At 46.6% G+C, this 15,671-nt stretch overlaps 1 protein-coding gene across 2 annotated transcripts in view; it reads right to left on the bottom strand.

The window, feature by feature from the left end:
• Positions 1-15,671, bottom strand: part of MYO1G (myosin IG) — a 104,838-nt gene that overhangs the window by 11,945 nt on the left and 77,222 nt on the right. For both annotated transcript variants that reach the window (XM_081163517.1, XM_081163518.1), the window contains exon 21: positions 14,808-14,962. In XM_081163517.1, the coding sequence (XP_081019643.1) occupies positions 14,808-14,962 (155 nt within the window). The remainder of the gene's footprint in view (positions 1-14,807; positions 14,963-15,671) is intronic.

Raw genomic sequence — 15,671 nt, 5'->3', positions numbered from 1 at the left:
AACAGCTGCCCTGGACACAGATTTAACCTGTGCTTCCATGGACAGCTGTGAGTCCAAAATGACTCCCAGGCTGCGCCCCTGGTCCTTCAGGGGCACAGTTACCCCACTCAGGACCAGGGAGTCCTCCACACCTGCCTGCCTCCTGTCCCCTCAAACAGTTCTTCTGTCTTGTCAGGATTCAACCTCAGTCTGTTAGCCGCCATCCAACCTCCAACTGCCTCCAGACACTCAAACAAGACCTTCACCACCTTATGTTACTACCTGTCTGCAAGGACCCACCTGTGTTCTCTCCTCCCTGTCCAAGGAAGCAGGCGCTTCCAGAGGAGCCCAGCAGATCAAGGAACCGCAGGATCCAGGATGCTACTGGGAGCAAGCAGCCCCAGTCAGCTCACATGCCACCAGGGTGAACAAAGGGGCCCTTATGGCAATCCACTGCACTATTCATAGACCTGCAGGCTTTGGATGGGAGAACGAAACTGCCCTCTGCAGCTGCAGCAGAGATACAACACAGCTTCAAGGCTCGGCACCAAGTTTGCCCTGGAGATACCTGGAGGAGATGGCATGGTTGGTAGCACCAGCCACCAGCAGCCTTGCAGATCTGAGCTTTCTCACCCGTGCTTAAAGCAGACAACCTGTTCTGCTCGTGATGGTTGCTGCAACATACCCTACAACCGTCCCGATTTTCCCAGGACATCCTGGAATTACAGAACAAAGTCACAGCTTCCAAAAGGATCCTGGGATATCCCACCAACCGCCAAGCTTGGGGAGGAATATGAGCTGGCAGCCAACGGTTGCTTGCGGTGGTGCAAGGCTCTCGTGCAAGTCAGCTAGCTTGCGCGACTTTTGGCATTGTGGCCCCACACGAGACAGCCGACTCGCACAAGAGCATGGTGCCCAAAGACATGGGTGCTGATTTTCTTCAGTGGAATGTTGGAGAGGATGCTGTAATTATTTTATGTTATTTCATTCATTAATAAACAGCATAAACCAAAGAGAAAAGTAAAGGTAAAGGGACCCCTGACCGTTAGCTCCAGTCGCGGACGACTCTGGGGTTGTGGCGCTCATCTTGCTTTACTGGCCGAGGGAGCCGGCGTACAGCTTCCGGGTCATGTGGCCATCAGGACTAAGCCGCTTCTGGCAAACCAGAGCAGCGCACGCAAACGCCGTTTACCTTCCCACTGGAGCGGTACCTCTTTATCTCCTTGCACTTTGACGTGCTTTCGGACTGCTAGGTTGGTAGGAGCAGGGACCGAGCAACGGGAGCTCACCCCGTCGCAGGGATTTGAACCGCCGACCTTCTGATGGGCAAGTCTTAGGCTCTGTGGTTTAGACCACAGCGCCACCCGCGTCCCTTTAAACCAAAGATAAAAGGACATTAATAAATACAATTGCAGCAGATTGGAAACAACTTAAGGTTGGGCATTTTCCTTGAGCTTGTTGTTCCAAAACATTGCCCATTTTCCCATAAGCGTGTGAGGCTGGTTGATATGAATTATTTTGCAATAAGTTAGCTTAGTGGTAGTAACAATGAACCAAATTTTCTCAATCCATTCAGATATAGTAGGAGATATGCTCCCCCCCACCAGTTATTAGCTATTATAATCTTGATAGAAGTTAAAAGGTTGAAGACTATTTCTTGTTAGGCGATGATATACCCTTGGAACCTGAAATATTTCTGCTTGGTTGTCTAAAAAAAAGACGTTATTCCAGAAAGTAATCATTTTAATTGTTCTATTGCTGTTTCATTAGGGGTTTGGCTTTTGGTGTTTCTTTTGTTCTCAGCTAGGCTCGCCACCCAGTGAGCTTCATGGCTAAGCAGGAATCCGAACCCTGCTCTCCCAAGCCATAGTCTAGCACTCTAACCACTGCACCACACTGTCTCTGTACTGTACCATTGCAGCCATTTTCATTGTACCCTTGTGAGCCCTCTTCAAAATTTTGATGCAGATTGGAAGACACAAGATCTACCCACCCTGGAAGAATGGCAGATGAAGGTGATTGACTACATGGAATTGGCAGAAATGACTGGCAGAATCCGAGACCAGGGAGAAGAGTCGGTGAAAGAAGACTGGAAGAAATTCAAAGACTACTTACAGAAACATTGTAAAATTAATGAATGTTAGAAGGATGTTGGATAGAAACTAAGCGGTTTCCAGCTGTAATGTTTTAAGAGATATGAAAAAAAAAGAGGTTTTACAAATGGGTAAAAGTTTAATGGAAAGGATTTGCTGAACTAACAAATCGAACTGGAATACAAAGAAGGGAGGTATGAGGAGGTCCGAGGAAATAAGTGTACGGAAGTTATGTTATTGAAAATTAATGTGTGTTTTTAACTGTTTTTTATTTTGTATGTTTATTTTTCTTTTTTCTTGTTATATCTTAAAAACTTTTAATAAATATCTTTTTTTAAAAAACAACAAAATTTCGATGCAGAAAGGTGGGACAGAAATATTCTGAAGGGATACGCGGCAAAACCAGTCCGTGTTCCAGAGGCCTTCTGTCTGCCACCCGCCAGGGCAGTGAGAGAATGGCATCAAGCCTGCCCACATCCCCAGATTACACCTGCAGGTTTTTGGTCGGTGCCAACAGCAAACCCTCGGATGAATCAGTTGCAATGACTTGGCAGTCCCTTGTGACTTTGATCCTCTAGCAGCTTTGAGGATCAAACTGGGCTTGCCAAGTCACCGCCACCTCCCGCTGCTTAATGTTCAGAGCGCAGCCTATTTGATGTTTGGGAAACGCTTCGCTCCAAAGCCACTGTCCACCTGAAGAAGGAAAAATATTCAGGTGTTCCTGGGCCCTGCTCCTTCCTCGGAGCATCTTGGGAAATATAAACCTCTGCGTGCGGAACGGACGCGTCTGGCCTTGAGTGCACACTCACGTAAATGCGTGGAGGGTGTTTACAGTTTGCCATCTCACATGCCACAGATATTAATAGTAATTTATTATTTGTACCCCGCCCATCTGGCTGGGTTTCCCCAGCCACTCTGGGCGGCTTCCAACAAAGATTGAAAATACCGTATTTTTTGCTCTATAAGACTCACTTTTACCCTCCTAAAAAGTACGGGGAAATGTGTGTGCGTCTTATGGAGCGAATGCAGGCTGCGCAGCTATCCCAGAAGCCAGCACAGCAAGAGGGATCGCTGCTTTTGCTGTGCAGTGATCCCTCTTGTTGTTCTGGCTTCTGAGATTCAGAATATATATATATTTTTCTTGTTTTCCTCCTCCAAAAACTAGGTGCGTCTTGTGGTCTGGTGCATCTTATAGAGCAAAAATATGGTGCATTAAAATGTCACACATTAAAAACTTCCCTGAACAGGGCTGCCTTCAGGTGTCTTCTAAATGTCAGGTAGTTGTTCTTCTCTTTGACATCTGGTGGGAGGGCGTTCCACAGGGCGGGTGCCACCACCAAGAAGGCCCTCTGCCTGGTTCCTGTAACCTCACTTCTCACAGGGAGGGAACCACCAGAAGGTCCTCAGAGATGGACCTCAGTGTCTGGGCAGACTGATGGGGGTGGAGACGCTCCTTCAGGTATACTGGGCCGAGGCCGTTTAGGGCTTTCAAGGTCAACACCAATACTTTGAATTGTGCTCTGAAATGAAAACCTCTGCGTGCGGAACGGACGCATCTGGCCTTGAGTGCGCATTCACGTAAATGCGTGGAGGGTGTTTACAGCTTGCCATCTCACATGCCACAGAGAGGAACGTAAGAAGGCCAGCGCATCATGCCAGTGGCCTTTTCTCACAGTGGCCAACCTGCAGGCAGGATCTGAACACCTCCATATATGCCACTTTGAGCTCCTTGGGGGGAAAGGTCTGATATAAATGCAATAAAATAAATAAAATCGCACTGGTTAGGACCCCAATGCAGTTTCAGTGCTTGTGAGAGCTCCCTCCCTCCTCTTTCTCTCCCTCTCTCCTTTCACCCTCCCTCACCTTGACACCTTCCTTTCTTTTCTTCACCTCTCTTTCTTTCTCTTTCTGCTTCCTTCCAGGCTCACTGCTTAATCTCAGCTGTTAATGAGCTTTCTGGCAGTTCCCTAGCAACCGTGTCCCAGGCATCTGCAAAGTGGGGCAGTCAGGTTTCCTGCTCTGGCTTTAGAGAGGGAAGGAGGCGCATCTTTGCGGGCGACCCAAAACCGCAAAGGAGCTGCGAAAGATTACGAGGGCAGGATTCGAATTCTAGCTGTGTCCCCAGAACACCGGGCAGCAAAACGAAAACAGGTATTAAGAACTGGGGAGTTAAAAATGCAAAGGGCCCTGGAGATCAAGTCAAAGGCCTAAGCAGTGGCCAACGAGACCCAAGGAGGACAACAGCGTACCCAAGATTCCCATGCTGCCTCTGAGTGGAGACAGAATGGGGCAACCATGACTAGCAGCCACTGATAGCCTTTTCTTCCCCGGATTTCCCCTTTTAAACCCATTCGGATGGCGGCCATCAATGCCTCATGTGGCAGGGAGTTCCATAGTCTAACTGTGCAAAGAATGCCTATCTTTTCTCTGTCCTGAATCTTCCAAGAGTCAACTTCAGGGGATGTTCACACGTTCCAGCTTTGAGGAAGAGGGAGAAAAGCTTAGCCGTCTTCAAATATCACATGGAAGATGGAGAAAGCTGGTTTCCTCTGCTCCAGAGGGTAGGACCCAGGGCCGTCTTTACTTGGGGGTGCAAGGGGTGCGGGGCACCCGGGCGCCAAATTTTGGGGGGTGCCAGGCACCCACCGCTGAAACCGCCTAAGTTCTTAACTACAGTGGACGCTTGGGTTATGAACGTGATCCATGCGGGAGGCACGTTCGTAACCTGCAGCGTCGCATCTGTGCATGCGCGGGTTGTGATTCGGCGCTTCTGCACATACGCAAAGCGCTATTTAGCACTTCTGCACATGCGCAACCGCCGAAACCTGGAAGTAACCTGTTCCTGTACTTCCAGGTTTTGGCGCATCTGTAACCTAAAAAAACGCAACCTGAAGTATGTATGACTGTATCTACCTGCTATGTAACCCGATGTATGACTGTATCTACCTGTTATGAAATAATAATTTTGGTCAAGCCAGAAAAACAAAATACATATATATCTAGGTATTACTGAAATGTTTACCTACTGTTTCACTAAAGGACTTTCGACTCTGTGCTCATTTACCAAAGACGCACCACATTAGCGGTGGCGCTTGTCATTTACAACGGCAGCGCTTGTCAGACTCAACAAGTATAATTGTATTGTAAATACAAATTAAAATTTTTCTTTCTTTCTCCTCCTTTCGTAAACAAGAGATAAGGCGTAAGCGTGGTGTCTGACATAAGGATAATAAAAGTTAATTTGGGGGCTAAACTAAATTGGGAGGGGCCACTGGACAGATCTTTGTACCCTGGCAGCGCATATGCTAAAGACAGCCCTAGTAGGACCCCAATCGATGAATTCAAATGGCGAGAAAGGAGATTCCTGAATACACATTAAGAAAAATTTCTGTACAAAGGATGAACAGGTCAAGTCGGTAATGATATACTGGGCAAGGGATCTGGGACATAATATTCAGATGGCAGATTGGGAAAAGTTATTTAAACAGACCTGAAGTTCACGGCATTGATTTTTTGAAAGAAAATTATATGAAAATGATGTACCAGTGGTATTTGACTCCTACAGACTTGGCAAACATTTATAGGACACGTACAAATAACTGCTGAAAATGTAAGAAAAAGAAAGTACCCTTTTTCATACGTGGTGGACCTGTAAGGTGGTAAAAGCCTTCTGGGAGATGATATATAATGAAATGGAAAAAATGTGATTAAAAAAAGCAGAAGCTTTTTTATTATGAATTACAGGTATAGACATTCCAAAGGTCCAGAAAAGACTTTTTATGTATGGAACAACAGCCACATGGATGCTACTAGCCCAGAGATGGAAAGAAGAAAGACTCCCTATCAGAGGAATGGCAAGCCAAGATGATGGACTATGCCAAAATGGCAAAGCTGACTGGAAAACCCTGGAACCAAGAGGACAAAAACTTGACAGAAGAATGGGGAAAATTTCTAAGTTATTTAAGAGACCACTGTTAGTAGATTGAAACATTGGCAGGATTTCGATTTCGCGTGTTAGTGTAACAATTACCACAGACAATATGGATGGACATAAAAGTTTGAGTTTGGAAGAAGATGCAGTTTTAAATATTTAAATCAGGACTCTAGGGAAGGGGAGGGAATTCCTGAGACTCGGAGAAATCTCTGTATATCCATTTGGATTTTTATAACTTTGTATTGGAAAAATCAAATTAAAACGATTTTTTTTTTTAAAAAGAATAATTTTCTTACAGTAAGACCTGAGCAGACTACTTCAGAAGGCAATGGACTCTTCTTCCTTGGAGGTTTCTAAGCAGAGGTTGGGTGGCCACCCATCAGTGGTTGTGATTCCTGCACTGCCAGGGGTTGGACTAGATGTCCTTTGGTGTCTCCTTCCAAGTCGATGATTCTCTGTGTGTTGCTGTATCCCGCCCTTGCCCCTTATGGCGAAGGAATCTTATAAGTAAAAAACAATACATGGGCACGAGCTTCGTGCCCCACAGATGGGGGCAATTCCCTCCTTGACAGCAGCCCCTTCATTTTGTCAGGACACGTTTTCTGCTGCCAAATCTTAAGATGTGCAAATTAAAGACTCCGCTAGCAGGTGATCGCATTCCGGAGAGCTGTCGCTTCGCGTCTCGCACTTGGAAACGGCGCAAAACAGTATCGCAGGGGGAAGTGCGACACGTCCAGCCTCCTCACACAAATTTCATGCAGCTTGCGTTAATTATGCACTATTTATTTCCATCCATAATTAAAAATACACACAGGAGCTTCTGGCCTTACAGATAAAGAGGCTGCTCTACCATGTGCCAAAGTGTGATGTCCACATCTTCTGGGGACCTGCCACTATCTCTGGAGGCCTTCTGTCGACACGAACAGGAGCTCAGCTCAGGGAAAGGCAGATCTTGGACATGCAGTTCATCAGTTTTGTGGAATTAATTAAGCTAAATAGTTTTAATTGGATTTTGAATAAGCAGGCAATTAATTGCTACTGTTTTGAATTTTATTGTGTTGCTATCTTCCATAGTGGGGATGCGGGTGGCACTGTTGGTTAAATCACAGAGCCTAGGACCTGCCGATCAGAAGGTCAGTGGTTCGAATCCCCGTGATGGGGTGAGCTCCCATTGCTCGGTCCCTGCTCCTGCCAACCTAGCAGTTCGAAAGCACCCTTAAGTGCAAGTAGATAAATAGGTACCACTCCGGTGGGAAGGTAAACGGCATTTCCGTGTGCTGCTCTGGTTCGCCAGAAGCGGCTTAGTCAAGCTGGCCACATGACCCGGAAGCTGTACGCCGGCTCCCTTGGCCAATAAAGTGAGATGAGCGCCGCAACCCCAGAGTCGACCATGACTGGACCAAATGGTCAGGGGTCCCTTTACCTTTATCTTCCATAGTGGGTCACGCAAGCCACTGTTCTGAATAAGGCTTTTTATAGCGAGCGCTGGAGATGAGTTTGTGGAACCAAGGGGCAGTGGGCTGAAAAAGTTTGGGAACCATAGGAGTTGACAAGAAAGACCAGTGGTTTGATTTGGTATAAGGCAACATCCTATGTATGTTGGCCCAGACTTTGCTATTCAGTGCCAGAGAGTGTCCATCAACGGTGTCTCCAAAAAAGTGTACACATCACTAGAGAAGACAGGCAAACTAATGCCAGTGTACTAGAAGAAGCAAAGATCACCCGTGTCAAAGCCATGATTCTTCAACATCAACTTCGTTGGACTGGTCCTGCTGTGCGGATGCCCGATGATCGTCTTCCAAAGCAACTACTCTATTCCCAACTTAAAAATGGAAAGCGTAATGTTGATGGTCAACAAAAGAGGTTTAAAGACTCTCTTAAGGCAAATCTTTAAAAATGTAGTATAAACACCAACAACTGGGAAACACTGGCCTGCGAGCGCTCCAACTGGAGAACAACCTTTACCAAAGGTGTCATGGGCTTTGAAGACACTCGAACTCAGGACGCAAGGGAGAAACGTGCTAAGGGGAAGGCACGCTTGGCAAATCCACACCGTGATCAACTCCCGCCCGGAAACCTATGTCCCCAGTGTGGAAGGACGTGTGGATCCAGAACTGGCCTCCACAGTCACTTACGGACTCATTGTTAAAACCGTGTTTATGGAAGACAATCTTACTCGGCCACAAGGGATCACCAAAGAAGAAAAATAAGAAGATTCAGTACCACGGCCAGCTCCTCCTCCAAAGACCTCTTTTTTCCCCCTTTGGGAAGGGTGGCTGGAGATCACAGACTTCAGGTCCATGAGTAAAAATAAAAAAATTCCTTCCAGTAGCACCTTAAAGACCAACTAAGTTAGTTCTTGGTATGAGCTTTCGTGTGCATGCACACTTCTTCAGATACACTGAAACAGAAGTTGCCAGATCCTTCTATATAGTGAGAAGGTGGGGAGGGGTATTACTCAGAAGGGGGGTGGGAATGGGAGATTGGCAGATAGCTGAAATGAGCCTGTTGACGACTCTTAACGACTGTAATAGTTCTTACAGGAAAAGGCAAGGGGTGAGAAGGTGAGAAATGGCTAAAGATAAAAGGGAACCACCATACCGGGGTGAAGGCATCTCCTTCTATTTGCCCCCGTGTCAAACTAACCCCTTTCCACCCCCAGGAGGAGCATGAAGGGACACACTTGCACACTGCCGCCGGCACATGCGTCACGACACACAGTTTGGAAAGCTCTGGGCTAAAGGCTTTAACGCGGAGAGAAAGATCAGCTCAGGCATGTCTGGCAAAGAACTGCTGTTGCCTTCTGACGAAAGAAGAATGGCAGACAAAATTAATGGACTACACAGAATTAGATAAAATGACAGGAAGGATTCGAAACCTGCGGGACCAGAGATTCACAGAAGACTGGAAGAAATATACGAATTATTTGAAGAGCAACTGTAATCGACAAATTACGCTAGTAGGACTACAAGAAGTTTTGTAAGGAGAAATGTATGAAACATTGCAATGTAGAGAAAGAACAGAGATATTAGTTATGAGATTTAAATTTAATAGTGGAAGTAATGAATGTATATTAAGTGAGTAGATTGGAAAATTTTCAGATGTGATGGATGGAAGTAAAAAAAATTGTATGAGATATGAAAGTATGTTTAGTTATTGTTGAAAATGATATGTTGAAAAACTAATAAAAATTATATAAAAAAAGAACTGCTGTTGTCATGATTCATAAGAATGGAGGGGAAAGCAGGCTTCGAGGGAACAAAAGAATCGATATACCGTATTTTGTGCTCTATAAGACTCACTTTTTCCCTCCTAAAAAGGGGAAGTGTGTGTGCGTCTTATGGAGCGAATGCAGGCTGCACAGCTATCCCAGAAGCCAGAACAGCAAAAGGGATTGCTGCTTTGACTGTGCAGCGATCCCTCTTGCTGTTCTTGCTTCTGAGATTCAGAATATTTTTTTCCTTGTTTTCCTCCTCCAAAAACTACTGTATTTTTTGCCCTATAGGACGCACTTTTCCCCCTCCAAAAATGAAGGGGAAATGTGTGTGCGTCCTATGGGGCGAATGCAGGCTTTCGCTGAAGCCTGGAGAGTGAGAGGGGTCGGTGCGCACTGATGCCTCTAGCTCTCCAGGCTTCAGGAAGCTATCTGCAAGCCTTGCGAGCCCGGGGGAAGTTGCTGCCAGGCTCACAAGGCTTGCGGATAGCAGCCTGTTCTGAGGGCTGGGGTCGGGGGAAGCTTGGGCTTCCCCTGCCCCAGCCCCGCGGCTGGGGGGGAAATAATTTTTTTTCATTCATTCCCCCCCCCAAAAAATGAGGTGCGTCCTATGGGCCAGTGCGCCCTATAGGGCAAAAAATACGGTAGGTGCGTCTTGTGGTCTGGTGCATCTTATAGAGTGAAAAATATGGTAGTTAGAGAAGGGCCACAGTTCAGTAGTAGGGATGAGGTATATAAACAAGATACATTCCCCAAAAGACCAGAAGCATTCCTACTAGGAATAATCGGGGACGAAATTAAAAAAGAAGATAAGACACTATTTCAGTATGCCACAACCGCCGCCAGATTATTAATTGCCCAAAATTGGAAAAACCGAAATACCCCTTCAATTAGAGACTGGCAAACAAAATTATTTGAATTTGTTGAACTTGCGAAATTGACACAAAAAATTAGAAACCAAAAAAATACAAAGTTTATTAACGATTGGAACAAATTTATGATATATATCGAAGGGAATTACAGGAACCTAAAAACTATAGCAGGTTTGATATAAATCCTACGATGTGCAAATCATTAACAATCACTAGCTGCAGAAAAAACAAACTATGTATATTAAGAAGCCTGAAAAGTCGGAAGTCGGTAGGGTGCAGAAGAATGATCTAAGTTTTTAAAGATATAACGAGATAAATGTGAAGAGATTTAACTGTAACGGTAACGGGTAATATTCTTATGTTATGTTTAGATTCTTGTTATTTTTTTTACTTTTTGTAATTCTCGATTAGTTTTCTTTTTTCTGGATATTCACATGAAACTTAATAAAAAGAGATTAAAAAAATAATATATAAACAAGATGCCCCACTTTCAAATCTGCTGTGCACATCCACCCCAGAACACAAGAGGAGCAGGCCAGTTCAGGCCAAAGGCGGTCCACTGAGTCCAGCCTTTTCACAGTGGCCAAGCGGATGCCCCTCATGGGAAACCGCAAGCAAGATTCGAACGCAAGACCCCTCTCAACCTGCTGCGTTTTCCAGCAACTGGTGTCTCAGTGTTGCTGCCTTCGGATGTGGAGACCAAGCCAGAAATCCACTGGTAATCCAGCCCAGCCCTGACAGCTGCCTTGCAGTCCATCACTGCCAACCTGCCAGCCCTGTGCAGTAATTTCTCGCAATCCCCTTTGTGAAGCTCCGTGGAGACGCACAGCAAACAGTCCAGCCCCCCTTCCTTCCTTCCTTCCTTCCAGCCCTCCCTCCCCTTTCGCCATCGCTCCTTTCTTCTCCTGCACCTGGTCAGTGTCCCGGCGTGTGCCTGCAGCTGCTGCAACAGATGGCAACGGCTCGGCCCTGCAAGGATGGGGGGTTTCCCAGAGAAGGATCCCATCTGTCACCTGCTGCAACGGCGAAGGACCCAGGGCTTGCATTCACCCGGCTTCCCTTCCCATCTCTCTGCCAATACGGGTGGCTGATTATTGGAGATCTTCGTGGTTACAAATCACGTTGCTCCAGGCCCCTGAAAGGTCCTCAAAATCATGGAATCGTAGAGGAGCCCACAGGGGTTGTTGTTGTTGTTGTTATTATTATTATTATTATTATTATTATTATTTTGCCCCACGTGGGAGTTGAACCCACAACCCTGAGATTAAGAGGTTTGTGTTCTACTGAGTCCAAAAGGGCTACCAGGGTCATCCAGCTCGACCCTCTGCAATGCCGGAATCCAGCCTGGACACTGAGGTCCCGCTCCGAGAGCCTTCTGGCGGTTCCCTCCCTGCAAGAAGCGAAGTTACAGGGAACCAGGGCAGAGGGCCTTCTCGGTGGTGGCGCCCGCCCTGTGGAACGCCCTCCCACCAGATGTCAAGGAAATAAACAACTATTTTACAGTGGTACCTCGGGTTAAGTACTTAATTCGTTCCGGAGGTCCGTACTTAACCTGAAACTGTTCTTAACCTGAAGCACCACTTTAGCTAATGGGACCTCCTGCTGCCGCCGTGCTGCCACAGCACGATTTCTGTTCTCATCCTGAAGCAAAGTTCTTAACCTGAAGCACTATTTCTGGGTTAGCGGAGTCTGTAACCTGAAGGGTATGTAAGCAGAGGTACCACTGTATTTTACTTTTAAAAGACAACTGAAGGCGGCCCTGTTTAGGGAATTTTTTAATGTCTGATGCTGTATTGTTTTTAATATTCGGTTGGAAGCTGCCCAGAGTGGCTGGGGAATAAATAATAAATTATATTATTATTCTTATTTTGCCCCATGTGGGGATTGAACCCACAACCGTGAGATTAAGAGGTTCATGCTCTATTGAAATGAAGCTCAGCCCTAAAGGCAAGGGAGGTGGCTCAGGGGCAGAGCACATAGATGCAATCTCGGCACCTGAGAATGTCCCTTCCCCTAAAATCCATGCACAGCTGCTGCCGGCCAGTGTAGGCAATACTGAGATAGTTGGTAATAAGGCAGCATCACTTATTTGAGGGAAGGACTGAGGCTCAGGGGCAGAACACCTGTTTTCCCCACTGTTTTTACAACGCAGGGACACGGGTAGTGCTGTGGGTTAAACCACAGAGCCTAGGGCTTGCCAATCAGAAGGTCGGTGGTTCGAATCCCCGCGACGGGGTGAGCTCCCGTTGCTCGGTCCCTGCTCCTGCCAACCTAGCAGTTCAAAAGCACATCAAAGTACAAGTAGATAAATACTTGTTTACCTCTGGCGGGAAGGTAAACGGCGTTTCCGTGCGCTGCTCTGGTTCGCCAGAAGCGGCTTAGTCATGCTGGCCACATGACCTGGAAGCTGTACGCCGGCTCCCTCGGCCAGTAAAGCGAGATGAGCGCCACAACCCCAGTGTCGTCCGCGACTGGACCTAATGGTCAGGGGTCCCTTTACCTTTACCTTTACGCATTCTGTTGCCCTCTAACTTTCTCATTTTTCTTGTCTCCATTACGTATTTTTCGCTCTATAAGACGCACCAAACCACAAGACGCACCTAGTTTTTGGAGGAGGAAAACAAGAAAAAAAATGTTCTGAATCTCAGAAGCCAGAACAGCAAGAGGGATCGCTGCGCAGTGAAAGCAGCAATCCCTCTTGCTGTTCTGGCTTCTGGGATAGCTGCGCAGCCTGCATTCGCTCCATAAGACGCACACACATTTCCCCTTACTTTTTAGGAGGGGAAAAGTGAGTCTTATAGAGCACAAAATACTGTACTTCATTAATGTGCATACCCCCAAAGCGAAGTCATTATGCCAGGCATACTTCTGGTGTGCTCAGAAGCCTGCTCTCGGACCCCCGTTCGGGAATCGATGTGCGAGCCCAGAGAAGGGGCTCTGCGTGTGTGCCAGGGTCAGCCCTACCGCCACTCCTAATCCCAGCTCAGACTCCTGAGCCTACTCCATCTTCAGATTTGCATTAGGGTGCCCCGGGGGTCACTGGGTCAAGAGCGGCTCTCTCTAATCCCACCGCCGACGGGGAGGGGGGGCCATCTATCAAGGACACGGGATTGTGGTTCGCGCCACAGACAGCTGGAGGGTGAAAGAGACCCCCATGCCTTTTGTGCGCCACAACTGCAGCAAGAATTTTGTTAGCCAAATATTGGAAACTACAAGAAATACCAACAGTGGAGGAATGGCAGATGAAGGTGATGGACTTTTTGGAGCTGGCCAACCTGACCGGAAGAATCCGCGAACAGAAAGAGGAGAAGTACCAAGAAGAATGGATTATTTAGTAAAATATTCTAAGATAATATAAGTAGCACCATTTGTGAGTACCAAATTGGCTTAGGAATTAAAAGTTTCGAATTGCATAATACTATGGATAGAAGTGAATATGATAAGAAAGGAAGATGTTAATTGACTAAGTTAATTTCATTGGAAATTAGTCTTGGAAAACAGCTACAAAGAGTCACAAGGAAACTCAGCTAGAGGGATTTGAGGAAGTCATCTAACAATGGTAACAAAAATGGGATTATAATAGATAGGATTAATGTTTGTATGTTTTTTTCTTTTTTGTCGTTTATGTTTGTTATCAACTTGGAAAATCAATAAAAAGTTTTGAAGAAAAAGAAAGAAAGGGGCCCAACTGCCTTTGCACAATGGCTTAATAAGGGGGATTAATGGGATGGGGGTGGCTTTAGACAGTGTCCCCCATTGGTGCAGGCACTGATTGTCATTCAAGGGGGGGCTAACAGAAGCCTGTTGTCTTTGTCCATGGAGTTTTCTTGGCAGGGATACTGGAGTGGCTTGCTGGTTCCTGCTCCAGGTGGATCACATTTGGTGAAAACTCTCCACTATGACCTGTCCATCTTGGGTGGCCCTGCTCAGCATAGTTCATAGCTTCTCTGAGTTATTCAAGCCCCGTCGCCACGGCAAGGCGGTGATCCATGAAGGATCCTTTTTGAATTCTGGTGCTGGAGGAGACTCTTGAGAGTCCCGTGGACTGCAGGAAGATCAAACCTTTCCATTCTGAAGGAAATCAGCCCTGAGTGCTCACTGGAAGGACAGATCCTGAAGCGGAGGCTCCAAGACTTTGGCCACCTCATGAGAAGAGAAGACTCCCTGGAAATGACCCTGATGTTGGGAAAGATGGAGGGCACAAGGAGAAGGGGACGACGGAGGACGAGATGGTGGGACCGTGTTCTCAAAGCTACCAGCATGAGTCTGACCAAACTCCAGGAGGCAGTGGAAGACAGGAGTGCCTGGCGTGCTCTGGTCTAGGGGGTCACAAAGAGGCGGACACGGCTAAACGACTAAATATTGCTCTATTTGCAGTCCTTGTTTTGCTGGTTTCATTTAATATTCTAATTTTCTGAGATTGTTAATTTGGGGTTTTCATCAGCTGTACGCCATGATCATCACAAATAAAGGCTTGACATATTTTGCTTTGCATGTCATGAGTCTATCTCATATATTTGTTTCACCTTTTAAGTTGAATTGCTGAAATAAATGAACTTTTCCACGATATTCTAATTTTCCGAGTTTCACCTGTACAGTCCCCAGGGTTGTACTTTCAGCAGAAGGTGCAGATGCGACCGCAGCTGTATTCTGACTCCGTGCTGCAATCAATCAACACCATTTTATTTATTTATTTTGCTTTAAATGCCACCCACCTTCTGAAGTGGTCCACCATCACGCCAACCAACTCCCCGACACGGCCATCGTTTTCCGGCTGCATTTTGTGGAGGCAGACCACCAGGCCGTCGTGGTTCTGGGTGTGGAAGACGACCAGCTGATCCACGCCACTGGTCACGCTCATCCCGGTCACCTGTCGAGAGAGACAAATCGCAAAAAGGTTTCAGCGCCTCCCCTCCAAGTGGAAACTAGGCGGCCAAGGCAAGGACGAAACAAGGTCTAAACTTAACAACCAGACGGGTACCAGAGAGACCATTGCAAGTCTGGCCAGCTGGATTGATGAGGGCCGTGTCCAAAAGACCGGAATATTGCCTCTTCAACTCTGAATTTATTATATATACCCCGCCCATCTGGCTGAGTTTCCCCAGCCACTCTGGGCAGCTCCCAACAGAATATTAAAAGCACAATAGAACATCAAACATGAAAAACTTCCCTAAACTGGGCTGCATTCAGATGTCTTCTAAAAGTCAGATAGTTGTTTATTTCCTTGACATCTGATGGGAGGGCATTCCGCAGGGCGGGCGCCACTACCGAGAAGGCCAGTTCACACAGTTCAAAGTTGGAGTTAACTCTGTTAGTAAAAACACGATCTCCACAGACTTCGCCAGGCCTAATGGGCACAGCAACTCATTCTCGGTGGACTTACACCATGTCTGTTTACACTCCAGCACAGCTTGCTGGGAACTTTGTGTGTATAGCTTTTGCTTATGCTGCTTGCTTGGACGCAAAGGGGAGAAGACATGTTTTTCCTCTTGTCCTAATGTGTGCTGAATAAACTGCTTGTGAATATGCTTTACACAGCCTCTCCCTGCCACTTCGGTTGTGTGTTTACTCTGCTGAGT

The sequence above is a fragment of the Podarcis bocagei genome, assembly GCF_964188305.1.
Source record: "Podarcis bocagei genome assembly, chromosome: 12".
Lineage (NCBI taxonomy): Eukaryota > Metazoa > Chordata > Lepidosauria > Squamata > Lacertidae > Podarcis > Podarcis bocagei.
This window is presented reverse-complemented; position numbering and strand designations above follow the sequence as displayed.